The sequence below is a fragment of the Callorhinus ursinus genome, unplaced genomic scaffold (genome assembly GCF_003265705.2).
Source record: "Callorhinus ursinus isolate GAN/ISIS: 27379988/994484 unplaced genomic scaffold, GSC_fseal_2.0 scaffold56, whole genome shotgun sequence".
Classification (NCBI taxonomy): Eukaryota; Metazoa; Chordata; class Mammalia; order Carnivora; family Otariidae; genus Callorhinus; species Callorhinus ursinus.
In genome coordinates this window covers 2,011,286-2,028,491 of record NW_027397118.1, presented here as the reverse complement: position 1 = coordinate 2,028,491, position 17,206 = coordinate 2,011,286, and the positions used below count along the sequence as shown (strand labels likewise).

At 50.1% G+C, this 17,206-nt stretch overlaps 1 protein-coding gene across 1 annotated transcript in view; it reads left to right on the top strand.

The window, feature by feature from the left end:
- FTO (FTO alpha-ketoglutarate dependent dioxygenase) overlaps window positions 1-13,555 on the top strand; it is a 414,363-nt gene extending 400,808 nt beyond the window's left edge. The window contains exon 9 of the mRNA XM_073884393.1: window positions 13,447-13,555. Coding sequence (XP_073740494.1) covers window positions 13,447-13,540 — 94 coding nt within the window. The 3' untranslated portion in view covers window positions 13,541-13,555. The remainder of the gene's footprint in view (window positions 1-13,446) is intronic.
- Window positions 13,556-17,206: the final 3,651 nt, after the last annotated feature.

The following is a 17,206-nucleotide window of genomic DNA, read 5'->3' as shown; positions in this document are numbered from 1 at the left end:
TGCTTGATAGTTGAGCCCAGGCAGTTATTTCTAATGAGCAATGGTGCCCAACGGTGGGGGTGTCTCCTTGCCATTTGTCGTTGCCCTCTGCCCGCCTACGAGGTTCCGCTTGGCGCTCGGGGGTTCTGTGAGTTTGTGTTATCCGTTTGTATCACTGTGGAGATGACTCACCCGAGACGGCGGAGGGTTTAAGTATCTTGACCACAGTCTTACAGTCACACTGTCTGAGCTGGAATATCCTCTCGCCTTGTGAGCATACACAGTGTACTCAACCTTCCTAAGCCTCCGTGTCCCTATCTGTCAAATGATGTAACACACACTATGTCCTTGGCCCTGGGACTGGCACATGGTTAATCCTCGCTGAATGACCGCTGAGGGGCACCCCCAGGCCCGTCTGGCTTCACAGTTCGCATTCCTTTCATAATATCATGGGAACCCTGACACCGGAAGGAAGAAGTCTGGTCGCCTTTGGACAATGTGTCTATTTTCTCGGGACATATGCTGACTGATGGCGTCATCTCTGGTTGGGTGTGACTTGGCAAAGTCCCACGAAGCCATGGATCTGGTCAAGAGAACACAGTAGTTAAGTGCCCAGGCTCTAGAGGCAAGCTGCCGGGGCTCGAATCCTAGGCCCACCCCTTGCTAGCTGTGTGACCGTGGCCAAGTGAGACAACCATTCTGTGCCTCAGAGTCAGAGTCTCCAAAATGAAGATGGCGATAGCCCCCACCTCATAGGTTTCTGAGAGTTGATACAGGCGAGGTTTCGAAATGAGTCACCACCTGCAAGCGCTCAGTGAATGTTGGTTGTTACTTCTTCAACAAATTCTCTCAAGCACCCATGTGCCTGGCATTGGGGATGCATCCGAGAAGACAATGGTCCCTTCTCTCATGGGGATTATATTCTGGTGTGAGGTGTGTAGGGACAGACAGAAAGCAAATAAGCCAACAGACGAGGTAATGAAAAATGCGCTGAAACTGAGCTGGCAAGGGGGGGGCACGGGCCAGGGAAGACCTCTCTGAAGGGGCTCCGTTTGCACTGATTCCTGGAGAAGTGGCTGGATGTGGGGAGAACAGTCAGGCAGAGGTTGGGGGGGACAGCATGTGTGAGGAAGAGAGGACGCGCGGGAGGCAGATGAGCAAACATGGCGGAGAGAAGGATGAGCTGCCGTGGAGAGCTGGGAAGAGCTTGGTCGCACCGAGCATCGGGCGGGCAAGGAGCTGGACTTCTCTTGCAAAAACCTACGAGCAGTCTCGGAAGGCGGTAGAAGCATGGGGGTGGCCTCACGGATTTCCACTGCGTGACATGGGGAAGAGCAGCCGTGCAAATGGGGAGCAGAGCACGGGGGTACCAGGGGCTGGTGGTTGGAGCGGGAGCCGCCGGGGTGGAGAAGAGAGGATGGATTCGAGGTGTGATGGCAGAGCTCGCCCGACTGGGTGTAGCGTGGCATGGAGGCTGAGGGCAAGAAGGAGCTCGGGGGTGGCGCCCGAGTGTGGGATCTTCCTGAGCTATGCCGTGGTACCCCATAGCCCCAGAATCTCCGCAGCTGATAGAAACAGAGTGAGGTCCCCTGTCGGCTGCAGGTCACTGTGGGCTGCTCGTGGAATCCGCTCACGGAAGCCTCCAGCCTGACGGAGCGGCCTCTCTTCTGGATGGAGTGCAAACGAGGGAGAGAACTGGCAGGAACACGTGATGGTTCTTCAAGCTTCTGCCTACTTCACATCCTCTCACATGCCACTGGCTACGGCAAGCCACGAGGCCGAGCCTGATGTCAAGGTTGGGGGTCGTGTAGCCCCCCACGGGACCCACGGCAGGTGTCAGGCGGTGAGCAGGACCACAAAATTCTCCTGCGGCAGGGGGGTGACGATCTGAGAGCACCTGATACTTGCCACAGGGCCGGGGCTAGCAGCTAGTGCCATTTATTGAGACCAGGGTGGGGGACGGCAAGTGTGGGGGGGACACCATCAATCATCATCCCCTTCACCTCTCAAGGTCTGCTTTTCCAGCAGGGGCTTTGAGCCAACGTGAAGGAGTGAGTGGGATGCAGGTCAGCCTGGAGAGGGCTGCAGCGGGGAGGCAGACGGGACGTTCCAGGGCCCAGGGAGCATCCGGGTTAACTTCCCTCGAGAGAAAGGCGGTCACCCAAGCCCTTTAGCTTTGTTCAAGCCGCTCGCTTCAGCCTGGCCACCGAGTTCTTGGGGGCTGAGCCAGGGCCCCCCTTCTCTGTTCTCTCTCCTCTGCCCCAGGCTCAGGGACTGGGGTAGGGTTTGGGGGGCTCTGGGAGAGGTCAAGCGCTGGTTCCCTGCCCTCCTTATCAGAGATCAAAAAATGGTTCTCTGGTTGAGCCGGGGCCCGACCATCTGCGACATGTTAACTGCATAATGGAATGTAACTCGAAGGGCTTTTAAAAACATGAAGAGAGATTTTATTGTAACTAATCGTGATGGATGGTGAGTGTGGTCACACTAGGCACATAAATCTTTGTGCCAAGCCTCCAGCTAAAAAGCCAACCAACTCCAAAGTTCGGGGAGGCTTGTCCTCAGCCACGGGCAAGCCACACAGGAGAGGTGCTGGGACCTCATCTGCATCTGCACCTCCCTGGGACCCCTGCCCCCCCCCCCGGCTCCCCGGGGTCTCTGTCTCCCCTCCGTGGACCATCAGACAGGCTCACTGGAAAGGGACAAGACAGGGAAGCTCCTACCATTTTCCCCATTTCATGAGCGAGAAGAATGAGTCAAAGAGCGGGGTGAGCTCTCCACCGAAAAGTTCCCATGTAACAGCTGCACCCGCTACTTGTGTTCACTCTCTCAGAACCATCTTGGCTCCCACGAATGTGGCCAAGGCTCTTCTTTATTTGTCAGTCAGGTCAAGGTTTTATGGTGGTTGGTAAAGGAACAAGACCACGGGGCTTAGAGTCAGCAGGTCCTGACTCAGGACTCAGCTCCACCCCCCTGTGACTCTGGGCAACCCCGTTACCTTCCCTGGGCCTTAGTGTTCTCATGCGTCATCTGTCAGATGGGCCCAGTGCTACCGGGGCTACCCAATCCAAAGGGTTCGGGCTGAGGGAGGAGCTGAAGAAATGATGTAGGCCTCAGAGTGCTTGGAAAAACATCAGAATGTATTACTTTTATTCAATTCAAATTTGGAAAACAACTCAAAAGGTGTGCCTAGATATTTTTTTTTTCCTGGAAAAAAACCAAACAAAAGGGTTAGGGGAATGAGAAAACTGGATGGGTCTCGCCTTCAACGTGGAGAGATGGCTTAGCTCCCGTGCCCATCCCCCACCTCCAACTTTTGCTTAATCTCTCAGCTCAGCATTTTGGAGTCAGAGAACAGAGATGCTGCGTTTTTCATAGGGAGACTGTGACAAATTTGTGCTTTGGAAAAGAGTATTCCATGAGGACGACTTTTCTGTGGGTCTTTACCACCCCATACTTTCATTTGTCTGGAGGGCAAGGGGCCAGAGCCCAGGGGCCACAGGGAGCCCCACAGACCAGGAAGGGCTCGTCTGTCAGCTTCACCCAGGTGACTGTTCCCACCATTGGTCACGGCGGGATTGGCATCAGAACGCCCAAGGACTCTGCTCGAGTGCCCGGTTGGCTGTCCCTGGGCTGTCCTCAGCCCGAGTCCTGCCCTTCTTCCTCTTTTTTTTTTTTTAAGATTTTATTTATTTATCTGAGAGAGAGAGTGAGCACAAGCAGGGGGAGGGGCAGAGGGAGAGGGAGAAGCAGACTCCCCGCCGAGCAGGGAGCCCGATGCGGGGCTCGATCCCAGGACCCCGGGATCATGACCTGAGCCGAAGGCAGACGCTTAACCATCTGAGCCACCCAGGCGCCCCTTGAGCCCTGCCCTTCTGATAGGAAGGGGTTCTCCTGGCCTCCTGGAGTGTCCAGATTCTTCTCGGGGGTTCTCAGGGTTCCCCCAGGCCTGCCATGAAATGCAGTCACTTGTTGGATTATTTCTCACTCCCCTTTCTGCGGCTTTTAGAAGTACTGTCAAATTGGGGTTCCTTAGTTACATTCCTGTCAGTTTTCTGGGCTAGCTACAGTTTGTTTTGTGTTAGATTTCTTCAGACATTTCTATGAGATTTGGGAAATGAAGGGGAAAGAATGGTTGGGCTCAATTTTCAATCTTAAAACTACCTGTCAGGAGCAATATCATTTTTTTTTAATTCATTAAGGTCATCCTTGGAAGCTAAAGATAATTTTTGCAAAGATTCTATGGTAAATTTAAAAGAATTTAGTCTCCTTGTTAGGGAACAAAATTGATATGTATATCTGAAATCAACCTTATTATTCAAAATTTTTATATCCTTATTTAATACTTTTGAGTCCTTCTCTTTTAGGATAATCTCACCAAATAGCAACTTTTTTTTTACTCTATCTGAAAATCTCTGAATTTAATAGTGTTAACTCATTTATACGGTTTTATGTTTAGTAGCTAATCTAATTATAAAGTATGATAGTCATGTTTGGTTTTCTCTTGGTTTTGTTTTTTCGGCTTGTTTGATTTCTCCTCCTTTTTTTTTTTTTTTAAGTACAGATTACATTTACTTTCTTCCCCTTCTTAAACAAATAATCTAGGAGGACGTACTCCCTTTTTGTTCTGTTAGCGGCAAGCTTTAAGTTTTTCAAATGCGTCTTTGGTCATTTTTCTCTGTCGCCGTAAATCGGTATCTAGCAAACGCCCCCTGTGTATAATGGAAGATGTCTTGAATTTGTCTCTTACCTCATTAAATTGATTTTCTGCAGCATCCAACCTGCTGTTCAGATGATGGTTTTTAATTAATCAATTGTGTTTTCTCTCCATTCACTCTCCCCTTATCTCAGATTGTTTCTCTCCCGTCCTGCTTGCTCTCATTTCTGGCTTCAATGTCCTCCTGAATATTGCTGAAAAGGCAAATCAGAAATGTCCTAAAGCGGTCTGTTTCTTCCTAGGCATGAAGCCCTCCCTGCCCACTCTTCCCACCATCTCCCCTCCGAGCGAGGGCTTCCTTGCCTTCCTTCATAGCTCAGCTGCTCTGAAATGGGCAGAGGGATGGGGAACTGGCCTCCTGGGCCCCTTCTTCCAGGTTCAGGGGTCACCCTTATGAAGAACGGTGGTATTTGATGGACGAGATGACACCAACCAACCCTTAACTGGCTCTTCGTTGCGAAAAATAAAACAAAACAACAAAATAAAAAATACAAACAAAAGAACCTTATAACGTCACTCAATCAATGTTGGGCCTGTCCCTAGACCACGGGTTTCTCTGATCATATCCAGAATGGTAATAACAGGTTTCTCTCAGTGACAAGTTTGATCTTTAAAAAAAAAAAATACATTAGTAGATACAGCAGCTCCTGATCTTGCAATTGATTCATCAGCCATAATTATGGCTGTGGACAAAGATTCGGTCCATGATGAATACACAGTTGTCCCACATTAACAGACAACTGGAAACAGCCTAGAGGTCAGAAATAAAGGACGGATTGATTAAAGCTTAGAGATGCAGGCCTTAAAATAATGCAGGAATATTTAATGACATGTTAACATTTTCATTGGCTAACAAGCAAAGACTCACACAAGCTTGTTTGATCTCATGTTTGTAAAAGTATTGTGTGTGTGCTTGTGTATAGGAGAGAGCAGAGAGGAATAACTGAACCAGCAATACCCCAATATATTAATCTCTGGGTGATGTAATTATAGAGATTTACACATTTTTATTCCTTTGGCTTTCCTGAATTTCCCTGCATTCTTTTTGATGCATATGGAGTGCTTTTGTATCAAGGGAGAAAAGGTTTTTTTTTTTTTAAAAATCGGTTCATTGGAGGATTTCTGGGAATGCTTATAGACATTATCTCCACATTCGATGATTTTGTCATTGTCTTGCTTTCTTTCCCCTAAAAGAACAAAAGGAGAAATGCTGGATATTCTGGACACGCTCTTCATGAGAAATCATGTTGATATTCATCATTACAATCCTGGAGCTGGTTGGGGGGGGGCGCGGTGGGAGCATCTCTTCCCAACCATGCATGCAGTCACGGCCAACTGGTTGCTCCAAATCAGCCAGAGGGGGAGAATTTACACCACGGGAACGGGCAAAGACTATAAGCCAGGCCTTCTGCCTTCAAGAACCGGTTGTTTATCACCATTACCTTAGGGAAGATCTAACCCACCAAGGAAATGGGGCCGGGAGAAGCAGAGCAATGTGGTTAAGATCACACAACAGCTTGAGGACAGAGCTGACCTGGCAGCCTGGGTTTTGAGGGGGGCTCCTGATCCCTGCCACCCCCACCCCCCAGGTTCCAGCTGGTCCCACAAGGACTCTGCTACAAACAGCACCACTCAGTTTTTGCCAGTGCTGAAGGTCTAGGACCAGGGAAAACCCTCACTTCTAGAGTCTAAAGAAAAATAAGCAAGGTGTCCACGACCATGATTTTGCTCTATGTGGGTTCACAGAGACGGAATGATAACTAAAGACTATTTATCTACATGTGAAACGAAGCATTTATCACATAATTGGGAAAAGAAGCCCAAATCCCTGTATAAGCCCAAATCCCTGTATTAGACAACACAATAGTCTTACCATTTATGCAGTGATTTGTTAATTAAATTGCTGCTAAAACAATATTTATTTTTCACCTTAAAATCAGCTGAATATCAAGCTACAATCAATACAGTGTTGCCTGGAGGCATCTCCTGCTTCAAATTTGCTTCACAAATCTGCTGCAGGTAATTTATACCCAGTCAATAAGACATGTTTCAAAAGCCACTTTTCGCTCCCAACAGGCAACCCTGGTCTAATTTACAATTGGATAAGAACTGGCAAACTATACACACCTGAGTTAAATGTAATTTGTAATAGGATTTTTTTTTTTTAAAGCAGTAGTGAAAGATTTGATTTCGCCTGTTCGGTATGCAAGTAATCATTGGCTATTTCTGGGACGATAACTGGAAAACATAAATTGCTTTTGTTTCCCTTTCAGGCATAATTTTGTGTTGCTGTTATTTGGGTGGGCGGCGGGGGGGGGCGGCCCTCGGGGACCGTGAACACCGCAATCACGTCTCCAGTACATGCTTGCAGAACCCACGGGTAGTATTTGAGAGGCAATCATTTCCTGTTTGGAGTTCTTTTCTTAAGGAATTTTTTATTCCAAGACACATCGTTCCCTTGTTCCCTTAATCTTTGGGAAGAGGCAAAGGCAACGGAGGAGTTGTCAAGTTTTGGCCAAAAGGGAGCCTTACAAATTAATCCGGGCGCTTGAAATCTCAACAAAGGTTGAAATCTGCAATTAGCAGCAGAAACTGCAATGAACATATCGGGAAGGTGCATCTCTGGCCTCGTGGGTGGGGAGCATCCCCTGGAAAATCCTCCAGGAAGACGGTCGCTTAGTGCCCCCCCCACCCCCCCCCCGCCCGTGCCTGCCACCAGCTGCCAGTTTGATTGGCTGAGTCGTTTGGCCTGCGCAGTCCTTTCTTTTTCTTTTGGATTGATGTGTTTATTACTTTTTGTGACAGTGGCTCCCAAGGCAGATGTTCAATAAAGGAAAAAAAAAAATCTGATACAGACCCAAGTCAGGAGAGAGGCGGTGGAGATTTGCAGAAAATTGGGAAAGTTTATAAGCATGGCACCGTTATTGGCGATTTTGCTCCCAGGGTTTGTAGCAGCCGTGTTATTTACTTTTCGCAGACAGAAGCCTAGCAGGGAATTATTGAAAACCGAGCTTCCTGAGTTTTAAATTGCACTCGTTTTGTGCACATCTTGGCAGCGGCTCATCAAGGGCGGGGGGTTGCTAAATGGAAGCTCTGAGAAATGGGGACTGTTCTGTCTCTGGGTCTCTGGGTCTCTGGGTCTTTTTTCTAGAATGAGAAGAGCGGCCTTAGCTTCTTGATGAGGAGGTGATGTTTTGTTTGGTGGTATATCAGGGAGCAGGGTCAGGCTGGGCCGTAACTGAGCTATGCAACGTTCATCTTCAGGGTTTTTCGGGGTCCCAACTCCACACCCCCACCTGCTTCGATGGCTCTGCCAGGCCCCAAATCTGAGCTCTCCTGGCTCTTTCCCTTCCTTGTCCTTCTGCTCTCCCTGCTCGCTCCCCCCATCCCCACACAGGCCTGCCTGCTCTAGACATGTGCTCTGTGCCCGGGGACCCAGTGACAAACCCAAGCAAACTGGCTTCCTCCAAAACACTCTGCTGTTCTCACCCAGCCCTGATGTCAACCTCGGATCGGGTCTGTTCTAGAGACAGCGCCTTCAGTCAGCCTTTCCTTCAAATGGGCTTTGAGGACCTTTGGGTTTTCTGTCTACACCAATGGCTTCTCAGGTCGCCCCAGGGCCATTTTTATCAGGTCTACACCTCTTTACATCCCCTTCAGTGTTCTTCTTTAGCATAGGAAGCTTGTAATCTATACAACGACTCCACCATAGAACAAGATAGCTCAGTCACGTGGTTAACTGCGCTTGGATATTATTATTTTTTAGAGAAATTTTTATTTTAATTGATTAATTAATTTAGAGCGCCCACACACAGGGGAAGTGCAGAGGGGGCGAGAGAGAGAGAGAGAGAGAGAGAGAGAGAATCTCAAGCACATTCCGAGCTGAGCGTGGATCCTGACTCAGGGCTCGATCTCATGCCCCTGGGACCATGACCTGAGCAGAAATCAAGAGTCAGGCGCTCAACCAACTGAGACAGCCAGGCGCCCCTGCACTTGGAAATTATTAAACCCAAATAAATGTTAGCCGAGAAGTTCCCTCTCTCAGCATCTCCATGAGCTACATCAGTTCACTGAAGCTCTGAGAAGGCCCAAAGGAAGAAAACTCCCTTAATTTGGGCTTTTGCCTGGTGCTTCTCCCAGACTTATTTGACCATTTAACAATCATCCTACACAGACTTATTGCATTTGCTGTGTGGCAGAACCTCAGGCCAGAATCTGGGAAAACAAGGTGTGAAAGAAAGTGTAGTGTCTTGTCCTTTCCTTAAGGAACTCTTCCTTACCCTCCCCCAGATACTGATTTCTATGAGCCCAGCGTTTCACGGAGCGCACCTTGAAAAATATTTCCCAAAAAAAGCAAAAGCAAAGGAGTGGCTTTAATGGTGGCATTTCGAGGCACAGAAGGGTCTTTCAGTGCCCTTAAAATCATACTATTCAGAGGGCACCTTAGTTGGCTTGCATAGAGAGACCTGTCCCTGAGAGTGAACGGAGCTTGCCATGGGCCGAATTTAAAGTACTAGCTGATGGATAGCTTGGAATGCCAGACCTCACCTTCCTGCAGGCCTCCTGGCCTAACCAGTGCACCCAGGTCTCTCCGTGGAATCCTTTACAAGGGGTAGGGGGTGGGGGGAGGCCAGAGCTAGGGCGGGCGGGCCAGACAGTCATGCGATGACATTATTGCTCACATTCTCTCCGGGGGAGCCCGGCAGGATCACTCTGGCTCGCTTTGGGTATTTATCACAGGCTGGAAAGTGGCCTTGCAAATTCAGAGCAGAGACTGATGGCTTTTCTCCTGAGAACACAGGATAATTTGAAACTTCAGCTTCGAGAAGGAGGCTGAAACACAACACACCGAGGGGCTCTCCGTGTTCCCACCATTCGGAATTGGCGGATTAAACAGTTAATCCCGTGACTTCTTCTTCTGTGCAAAGTGGATCTGTAGTTAGAGAGGGGTGGTCTGGGAGAAGGTCGTGTCCGTGGGCCTGTGCACACAAAACAGGAAGTATGGCCGTGAGAGAACAAGAATGAGGGTCATTGGACAGTCTCGTCACGACAAGGTGATTCACACATCATTGTCCCTCTTCCTGTGGAGGCTTGATAACTCTAGTCTCTGCAGAGCCCCTTCTGCGCCGAGGATGAGCACTGTTTGAAGACAGACCCTCCTCATCAGTAGAGAGCTTGATATCTGGCCTGGGAGGGCTTTAGGGGCTGAATTTTTGTCTCCCCAAGTTCATATGTTGAAGCCCTAACTCCTTGCCATACCTCAGAACATCACTGCCTGTGGAGGTAGAATCTTTAAAAGGGATATTAAATTAAAATGAGGTCTTTTGATTGGACCCGAATCCAATCTGACTGACATCCTTCTGAAGAGGACGTGCATTCAGAGACCAGACAGGTGCACACACGCGGAAAAAGACCAGGTGAGGACGCAGCAAGAAGACAGCCATCCGGAGGCCAAGGGGAGAGCCCGCCGAAGAAACCAGGCTGGCCCACACCTTGATCTTGGACTTGTCAAACTGTTGCAGAGAAAGTCAACGTCTGGACAATGAGGGAGGAGAGAGAAGAAGGGGCAGGCGCTTGAGCAAAATATCCAGGAGTGGGGATGGACTTTCATCACTGTCCCCACAGACTGCTGAGCGGCCCGTGCTCCCTATTGTCACTTGAGAGATGCCCGCTGAGGGAGAACCAGGCTGGGAGCCAAGAGAGAAGCGTGTAGGCGACATGGTCTATTTCCTGAGTGATGGCAACGGGTCCATTTGGTCCCACACTAGTTACTGCCTCATTTTTTTCAGAAGGAAAGTGAATTTTTGAACCTGCCAGTAGCACGACCCAGCAGATAGATTCAGTTCTTTCCAACCTTCATGTTTGGCTCCTTCAGGCTCAGAAATACTGGTGCTGGTTTCTGTGGGGATGAAATGATGGAGGGGAGACCGAGACTCTCAGGTAATTCATTTCAAAACCATCTTTATTTCAAAAAGATCAAGAAATTGCCACCCAGCCAGATGATCGGCAGAGAGCCTAGAGATGGAATGGGTGTTTGGCAGAGGCGAAGAAGAAACACTCTACATAGCACTGGGAAATGACCATTTTTTTTTTTTTAAACAAACCTCCCTTGGATGTCTGCATCATATAAATCTAATAAGACAGAGTAAAAAATATTGGATTTATTTTTACAAGTTAGCTATGACCTCCCGACCTTCTGAATGGATTCACTTCGCCCGGTTCCTCTTAAGGGCCTTGGGGTGATGACTAACTCATAAAAATAAATCCAATATTTTCCCCTTAGCCATGTCATAGCCAATGTAGGGATTCAGATGATGGGGCAAGGGAGGTGGGTTTTCATTTCGTTTGACCTCCCATTATGAGAGGAGCTGAGCCCTCAGCCCTGGTGGGGCCTGCAGTTTGCCAGCACCCCCCGCAACCTGTGTACAAAAGAAGAAAAACAAGGCGCCGCGCTGGGGCCAAGCCCGGGCAGGGCCTTGTAGGGAGGTGGTGACCAGACGGGGGGATGGCACACCTGGGGAGAGACACACGCTTCCTGGCCTGAGGGAAAGGGTGATTCCTTCCCTTCTTTGTGGGGGGTTGGGGAGGTGGATTGGTAAAAAGGGCCCACTGTTCTTCAGTGAGAACAAAAAATCCCGCCCTTGAAGGAAGGTCTTCACAAGAGAAGGTATTTGGCCTCAGTGGAGAAGTGTATGTTGGGCCTTCCTTAGGCCAGAAATGTCACCTGGATTGGAGCCCAGGCACTTGTCACTGCCAGGGACCTTGTTCGTTAAACACGTGTGTCCTGATGACCTCCTGGATGCCAGGCCCATGATGACACTGAGCATGTGGGGTGACCAGGAGACACTGTTCCTGACCCTCTGGGGCCTGTGGGCTAATGGAAGACTCGGACAACAGCAAAATAAACATAGGAATCCACGTGTAATCATGAACACAGATATGTCCAGTAGAGGGGACACCAGAGTCCTATGGAAGCCAATCGTGACAGGACCCTGACTGCTGGTAGCAGGGAGGGACAGTCCCATGGGACTTTGCTGAGGAAGGAACGGTTGAGCTGAGAGAGGACAAGGAGGTCACTCCTCTGGCCCAGAGCTGTGAGGCTGGGGATGGCCCCTCAGACTAGTTCTGTGTTGGGATGACGGTGCTGGGCCCTTATAGCCCCTCAGATGCTAGCCACTCTGGCGAGGCTCTGGGGCCTTGGGCAAGGCCACTGCTTTCAACAGATGCCATTCCTGAAGAGGGTTAACAGCTCAGGGCCGTCCGCCCCCTGCTTTGCGAGGGCTCGGGGAGAATCATCACTGTAGCCCTGGCACTGCACAAAAGTCTCTAGCCCCCTCCCCTCCCTGGGGGATCCAACTCTTTCCTATGGCTTCCAGTACCATCTACTTGCTGGTGACTCACCAACTGGTATCTTCTGCCCAAACCTGTCTCCTAGACTCCAGACCCATCTCTCCAATAGCCTACTAGACATCGCCATTAAGATGTCTATGAAACCTTGCCTCGCTCTGAGGGAAACCAGCTTCCTTGCTGTGAGCTGCCCTCTGGAGAGAACAACGTGGCCAGGAGCCCACAGCTCATGAGGACCCAAGATCCTGGAGGTGGCCCCTCCCCCCCCCCGAGATGGAAGCACAGCCCTGGCCGACACCTGAGGGCGGCCTCCTCGACGTGAGCGACGCCAAACCAGAGGACCCAGCTAGGCCGAGCCAGGAGTCCCAGCCTGGGATAACAAATGTTTGCTGTCTCAACTGCTAGGCTTGGGGGTACGATGACATCCTTGTTCCTTGAACTTATTTGAAGTAGAGGATCCCATACTCTAAGGCTCCATGCTTCTTAATGCCACATGACCTCCAATAACCCGGAGGGTTTGTCAAGGGCGGGGCGGCTCCTCAGAGCCCGACTTCACAGGGGCAGGGGTGTTGTTTTTTCTCCTCTGGACGAATCTTTCCTCATGCACCACGGCTCTCCTCAGAGAACTGAGTCTGGTGTGCTCACCACTGTTGCCTTCCCCTCGGCATGCTCTTTTCCGGGTGAGGCTGTCTCTCTACAAGAGGGCTCAGGGAAGCCAGCTTGGGGGTGGGAGTGAGGGCAGGGGAGGCGAAGCTGAGTCTGCCAGCACTTTATGGCAGCCTGAGGAAATGTCAGCAGCACAAGCCAAAGAATGGGGGGCTGCTGACATAGGGGGGTCTACGAAAGCATTCCTCACGGCGCTGTGGGGCCACCCCCAGAGTCTGGGCCCCGTCCATCAGGAGACACCCCACCTGCCTGCCTCGTAGGGAAGCAAAACACACCATCTTGTACTTCCCAGGTACCCTTCTGGAGTTCTCTTCAGAACCGTGGCTCTATTCACAGTCTCCCCCTTTACCGTGTAGCAGAGACACATGGTCTTGGGGGGGCGTGGTAAAACTGCCCAGCACGGTCTTATGTGGGTCATGCCTGCTTGTATTTGCCCCCACATAGCCTCTTCCCAGCCTCAGGGGGAGCCCCTCCTGGGGTCCCGGGGAGCCGGGGTACTTGGGCCTCACCCAGCCACACGGTTTTGGATGTTACATCCTTTGATCCTGTCTGTGTTCAGACTTTCTCTTTCCAGACTGATGACACCTACTTTGGAGCCTTTCCTCTGACAGAAGCCCCTTGGCCTCTGGGCCTCCCCTGCCTCTTCACCTGTTTGACTGGACTTTTTTTTTTTTTTTCAAGGTCTATCCTTTTTTTTTTTTTTTTTAAAGATTTTATTTATTTATCTGACAGAGAGAGAGAGAGCAAGCAGCAGCAGAGGGAGAGGGAGAAGCAGGCTCCCCGCTGAGCAGGGAGCCCGATGCGGGACTCGATACCAAGACCCCGAGATCATGACCTGAGCCGAAGGCAGACGCTTAACGACTGAGCCACCCAGGCGCCCCTGCATTTGTCCCTTCAGCCCCCTGTCCACCGGGCTGCATCCCACAGGGTTGTTGGTGCCTGAGCCGGGGCTGATGGGGATGTCGAGCGATACCGCCCCCATAGGAGCTCCTCGCGGTTCCTCCGCACGTTCCACATGCCGTTCCTGTCAGACCCAGCGATTACATTCAGAGGCATATACTCCCGAACTTCCGGAAGCAGGTGTCTGATCAAAAACTCTACACACGCTCCTAGCAGCTCCATTCAGGGGAGCCACGAGGTGGAAAAAATTCACGCGTCCATCAGTGAATGATGGATAAAGAAAACGTGGTCTCTCCGGACAATGAATGAAGGACTGGCTCAGGCTACAGCCCTGATGAGACCTGAAAATATCATGCCGGGTAATAAGAAGCCAGAAGCGAAAGACCGCGTATGCTGTATGCTTCCATTTATACAAAAGGTCCAGAGGAGGTGAATCCAGGGGCCGGGGCCGCTGGGAGTGAGTGTTTCATGGGTTACTGTTTGGGAAGATGATAAAGTTCTGAAACTAAAAGGTGGGGATGGTGGGCACAATAGTGGATCATATATGTACTCACACATGGGTAAAATGGTAAATTTTATGTTTCCTGCATGTTACCATAATTAAAAAATGTATGTGTCCTTTGATCAGTACCTCCTCATTTGCCCTTCTCATCCCCTCCCCCCATTCCTGGCCACCACCGTCCTGTGAGTTTTGCTATTTTAAATTCCACACGAGTGAGCTCGTGCAGTATTTGCCTTTCTGCGTCGGGTTTCTTTCCCTCAGCAGAATGTCCTCTGGTTTCACCCATGTGGGTGCAAAGGGCAGGATTTTTCTTAATTTTTAAAGGCTGAATAATATTCCATTATAAATATATACCACATTTTCTTTTGGCCTAAGGGCACAGAGTTCCAGTTGTACAAGACGAATGAATTCTAGGAGTCTGACGTACAGCATGGTAATGGTCATCAACAATACTATTTTGTATACTTGCAGTTTACTTGAAGGGTAGATTTTGATTTAAATCTCAACACACACACACACACACACACACGCACAAATGGTAACATTGTAGAGGCTTGATTGTGATGATCTTTTCACAGTATATGCATATCAAGTTGTGTACCTTGAATATATACAATTTTTATATATCAAAGACGTCTCCATACAGTTGTTAAAGAAACGAGGTGTTATTTCTCTGAAATCTAAATTTAACGGGGCATCCTCTATTTTACGGGCAAGCCATTCCCAGCACACCGTGCTCCTGTGGCTGCTTTCAGGAGCTCTAGAATCTTCTTGCTGGAAGTCCCTCCCCAACAGGGCAGACCCTCTCTTCCTTCCGCTTTACCTTCCTCTGCAGCCCCGATAGGAGGGAGTGTCTGTCTGAGATTCTGCCCAGCCTGTTCCCCTTCTTTTCTTGCCTCTTGGGCAGCATTGACCTTGTTGCCCTGTCCCCTGGGCTTCACCTGCAGGCAGAACCCCTAGCATTGCTGAGAACCTCCCGCCATGTCTTTTGGACGAATGAAGTGGCTCATCCGGGGGTGGGGGTGGCGAGATTTGAATTTTCAGAAGCACAGTTCCTCCCTCAACATCCTCCCATCCGCTGCTGTAGGTCAGAGCTGGTTCCCTCCCCTCCCCTCCGTCTTCATCTTTAATATAAGCAATATCCTCCCAGGCTCCAAGGACAGCAGTTTGCCTTCAAGAGCACAAATTAAAGCGATGCCACCAAGGGCACTAATGGTCTTAGCAGAGTCAACATGGGGAGCATCGTGCATTCCCTATGTAATATTAAGAGTGACTAAGCAGAGGCATGGCCCTCCCAGCCGGGCTGGGGCTCAATACCGGAGGCTCCCCTGAGAGCTGGCGGGGAGGACTGGGGAGGGGAGGGGCTCCGAGCTGCCAGTCACCTGCTGTGGAGAGGCTCGCATCCCAGCCCTGGGGGGCTGCGGGACAGAAGGTAAAGGTCAGAAATTCTCAGCAAATATTTGGAGGGCTGTTCCAACGCCCGGTGGGTTTGGACACAAGGTAATCCTCTTCTGGAAGGGGCCCAGTAATCCCTGAGCAAATGCCTGGCCTAACTGGTAACTCCATGGCTGAGCCAGCCCATTCCCCCCGGAGATAGTCAGGCAGGGAGAAGGTGAGGCCCACACCCCAGGTTGAGGCTTGAATGGGAGCACTCCCACTGGTGAATGCCTGAGTGTGAGTGACACCCCGTGCATCGGGGTGTACAATGTATTGTTATCCATAACAACACTTAGCATGTACTGTACACCATGCCCTGTGCTGGGGATGGGGGTACGGAGATGAGGGATGTGTCCTTGTCAGGAAGCCAGACTCTGAGTTAAGAGCAGATCTGTAGGCTCCCTGAGGACAGACGGCATCTCTGATTTCCCCAGGAGCTAACGCAGTAAGTGAACGAACGGATGAACGAACAAATGACTTCTAATACAGTGGGGCTCCCTACGCCATCCCATGGGCCTCAGGATGACTTTCTGGAGAGAGACTTAAAGAGAAGTCAGAGAGAGCTGGACAGAGAGGGCATGGAAGGGCAGACCCAGGCAGAAGGAACAGCATGTGCAAAGACTTCAGGCTAGTCCCCAGCAGGATCCAGGTCTGGAAGGACCCTGTGGGCCATGGGGAGGTTGAATTCCTTCTTGAAGCTCCGGAAGGATTTTAAGGAACAAAGCAACAAGATCTGATTTGCATTTTAGATCATCTACATGGAGGATGGGATCACTCATTCTGTTTACTAATATATATTAAAAACAAACCCCTTTTAAATACCAGACATCTCACTGAATCTAGATGAATACTGTCCAGTAGAAACATAATAGGAGCCACATGAGTAGTTTTAAATTTTCTAGTAGCCACATTTTAAAAAGTAAACAGAAACAGGTGCTATCCTTAATAATTCATTTAGCCCAATATAACTAAGATATCCAGGTATTTTTACATTATTATGTTGTTGTTCTACAGCTTCAAAATCCAGTGTTTATTCTTCTCTCAGGTTGCAACTGCTCAATAGCCACCATGCTTACCCTATTGAACAGTGCACGCAGGTGTAGATGGTGCATGGGAAGCAATCACCATCTCTGTCCTCACAGAGTGTAGCGCCTGGAAGAGAAGATCCACAATTAAATGTGCAAACCAGATCGTCCAGGGACAGTGACAGTGGTGGTAAGGGGTGGAGGGGAGGATCCTGACACCCAGGGAGCCCGGCAGAGGGACCTAAGTCAGGGTGAATGAGGTGGAGTCCTTAAGGATGAACAAGGGTCAGTTAAGTGGGGTGAACTTCAGCCATGCGCTCCTGGCTGGCTGCCACATTTGTGGAACTGTCCTAAGCCCCAGGACAGTGGCTTGCGGTGAGCCTGGCAGGGTGGGCAAGGCCAGCCTGCAGCCATGCTGGGCACTTGGAAACCACTCGAGGGTCAGAAGGAAGCGGAGAAGTGAACGGGACCGGATCTTTACAATTAGTGTGGTGGATGATGTGCACAGGCGGACTGGGCGGCTGTTCTAGCACAAGGTGCTGGTGGTTTGAAGTGGGGTGATGGCGTTGGAAATGGGAGGCAGTGGCAGGACACCGGAGAAAGAAGTCAGAACCGGGAGAACTTAGTCATGGGTAG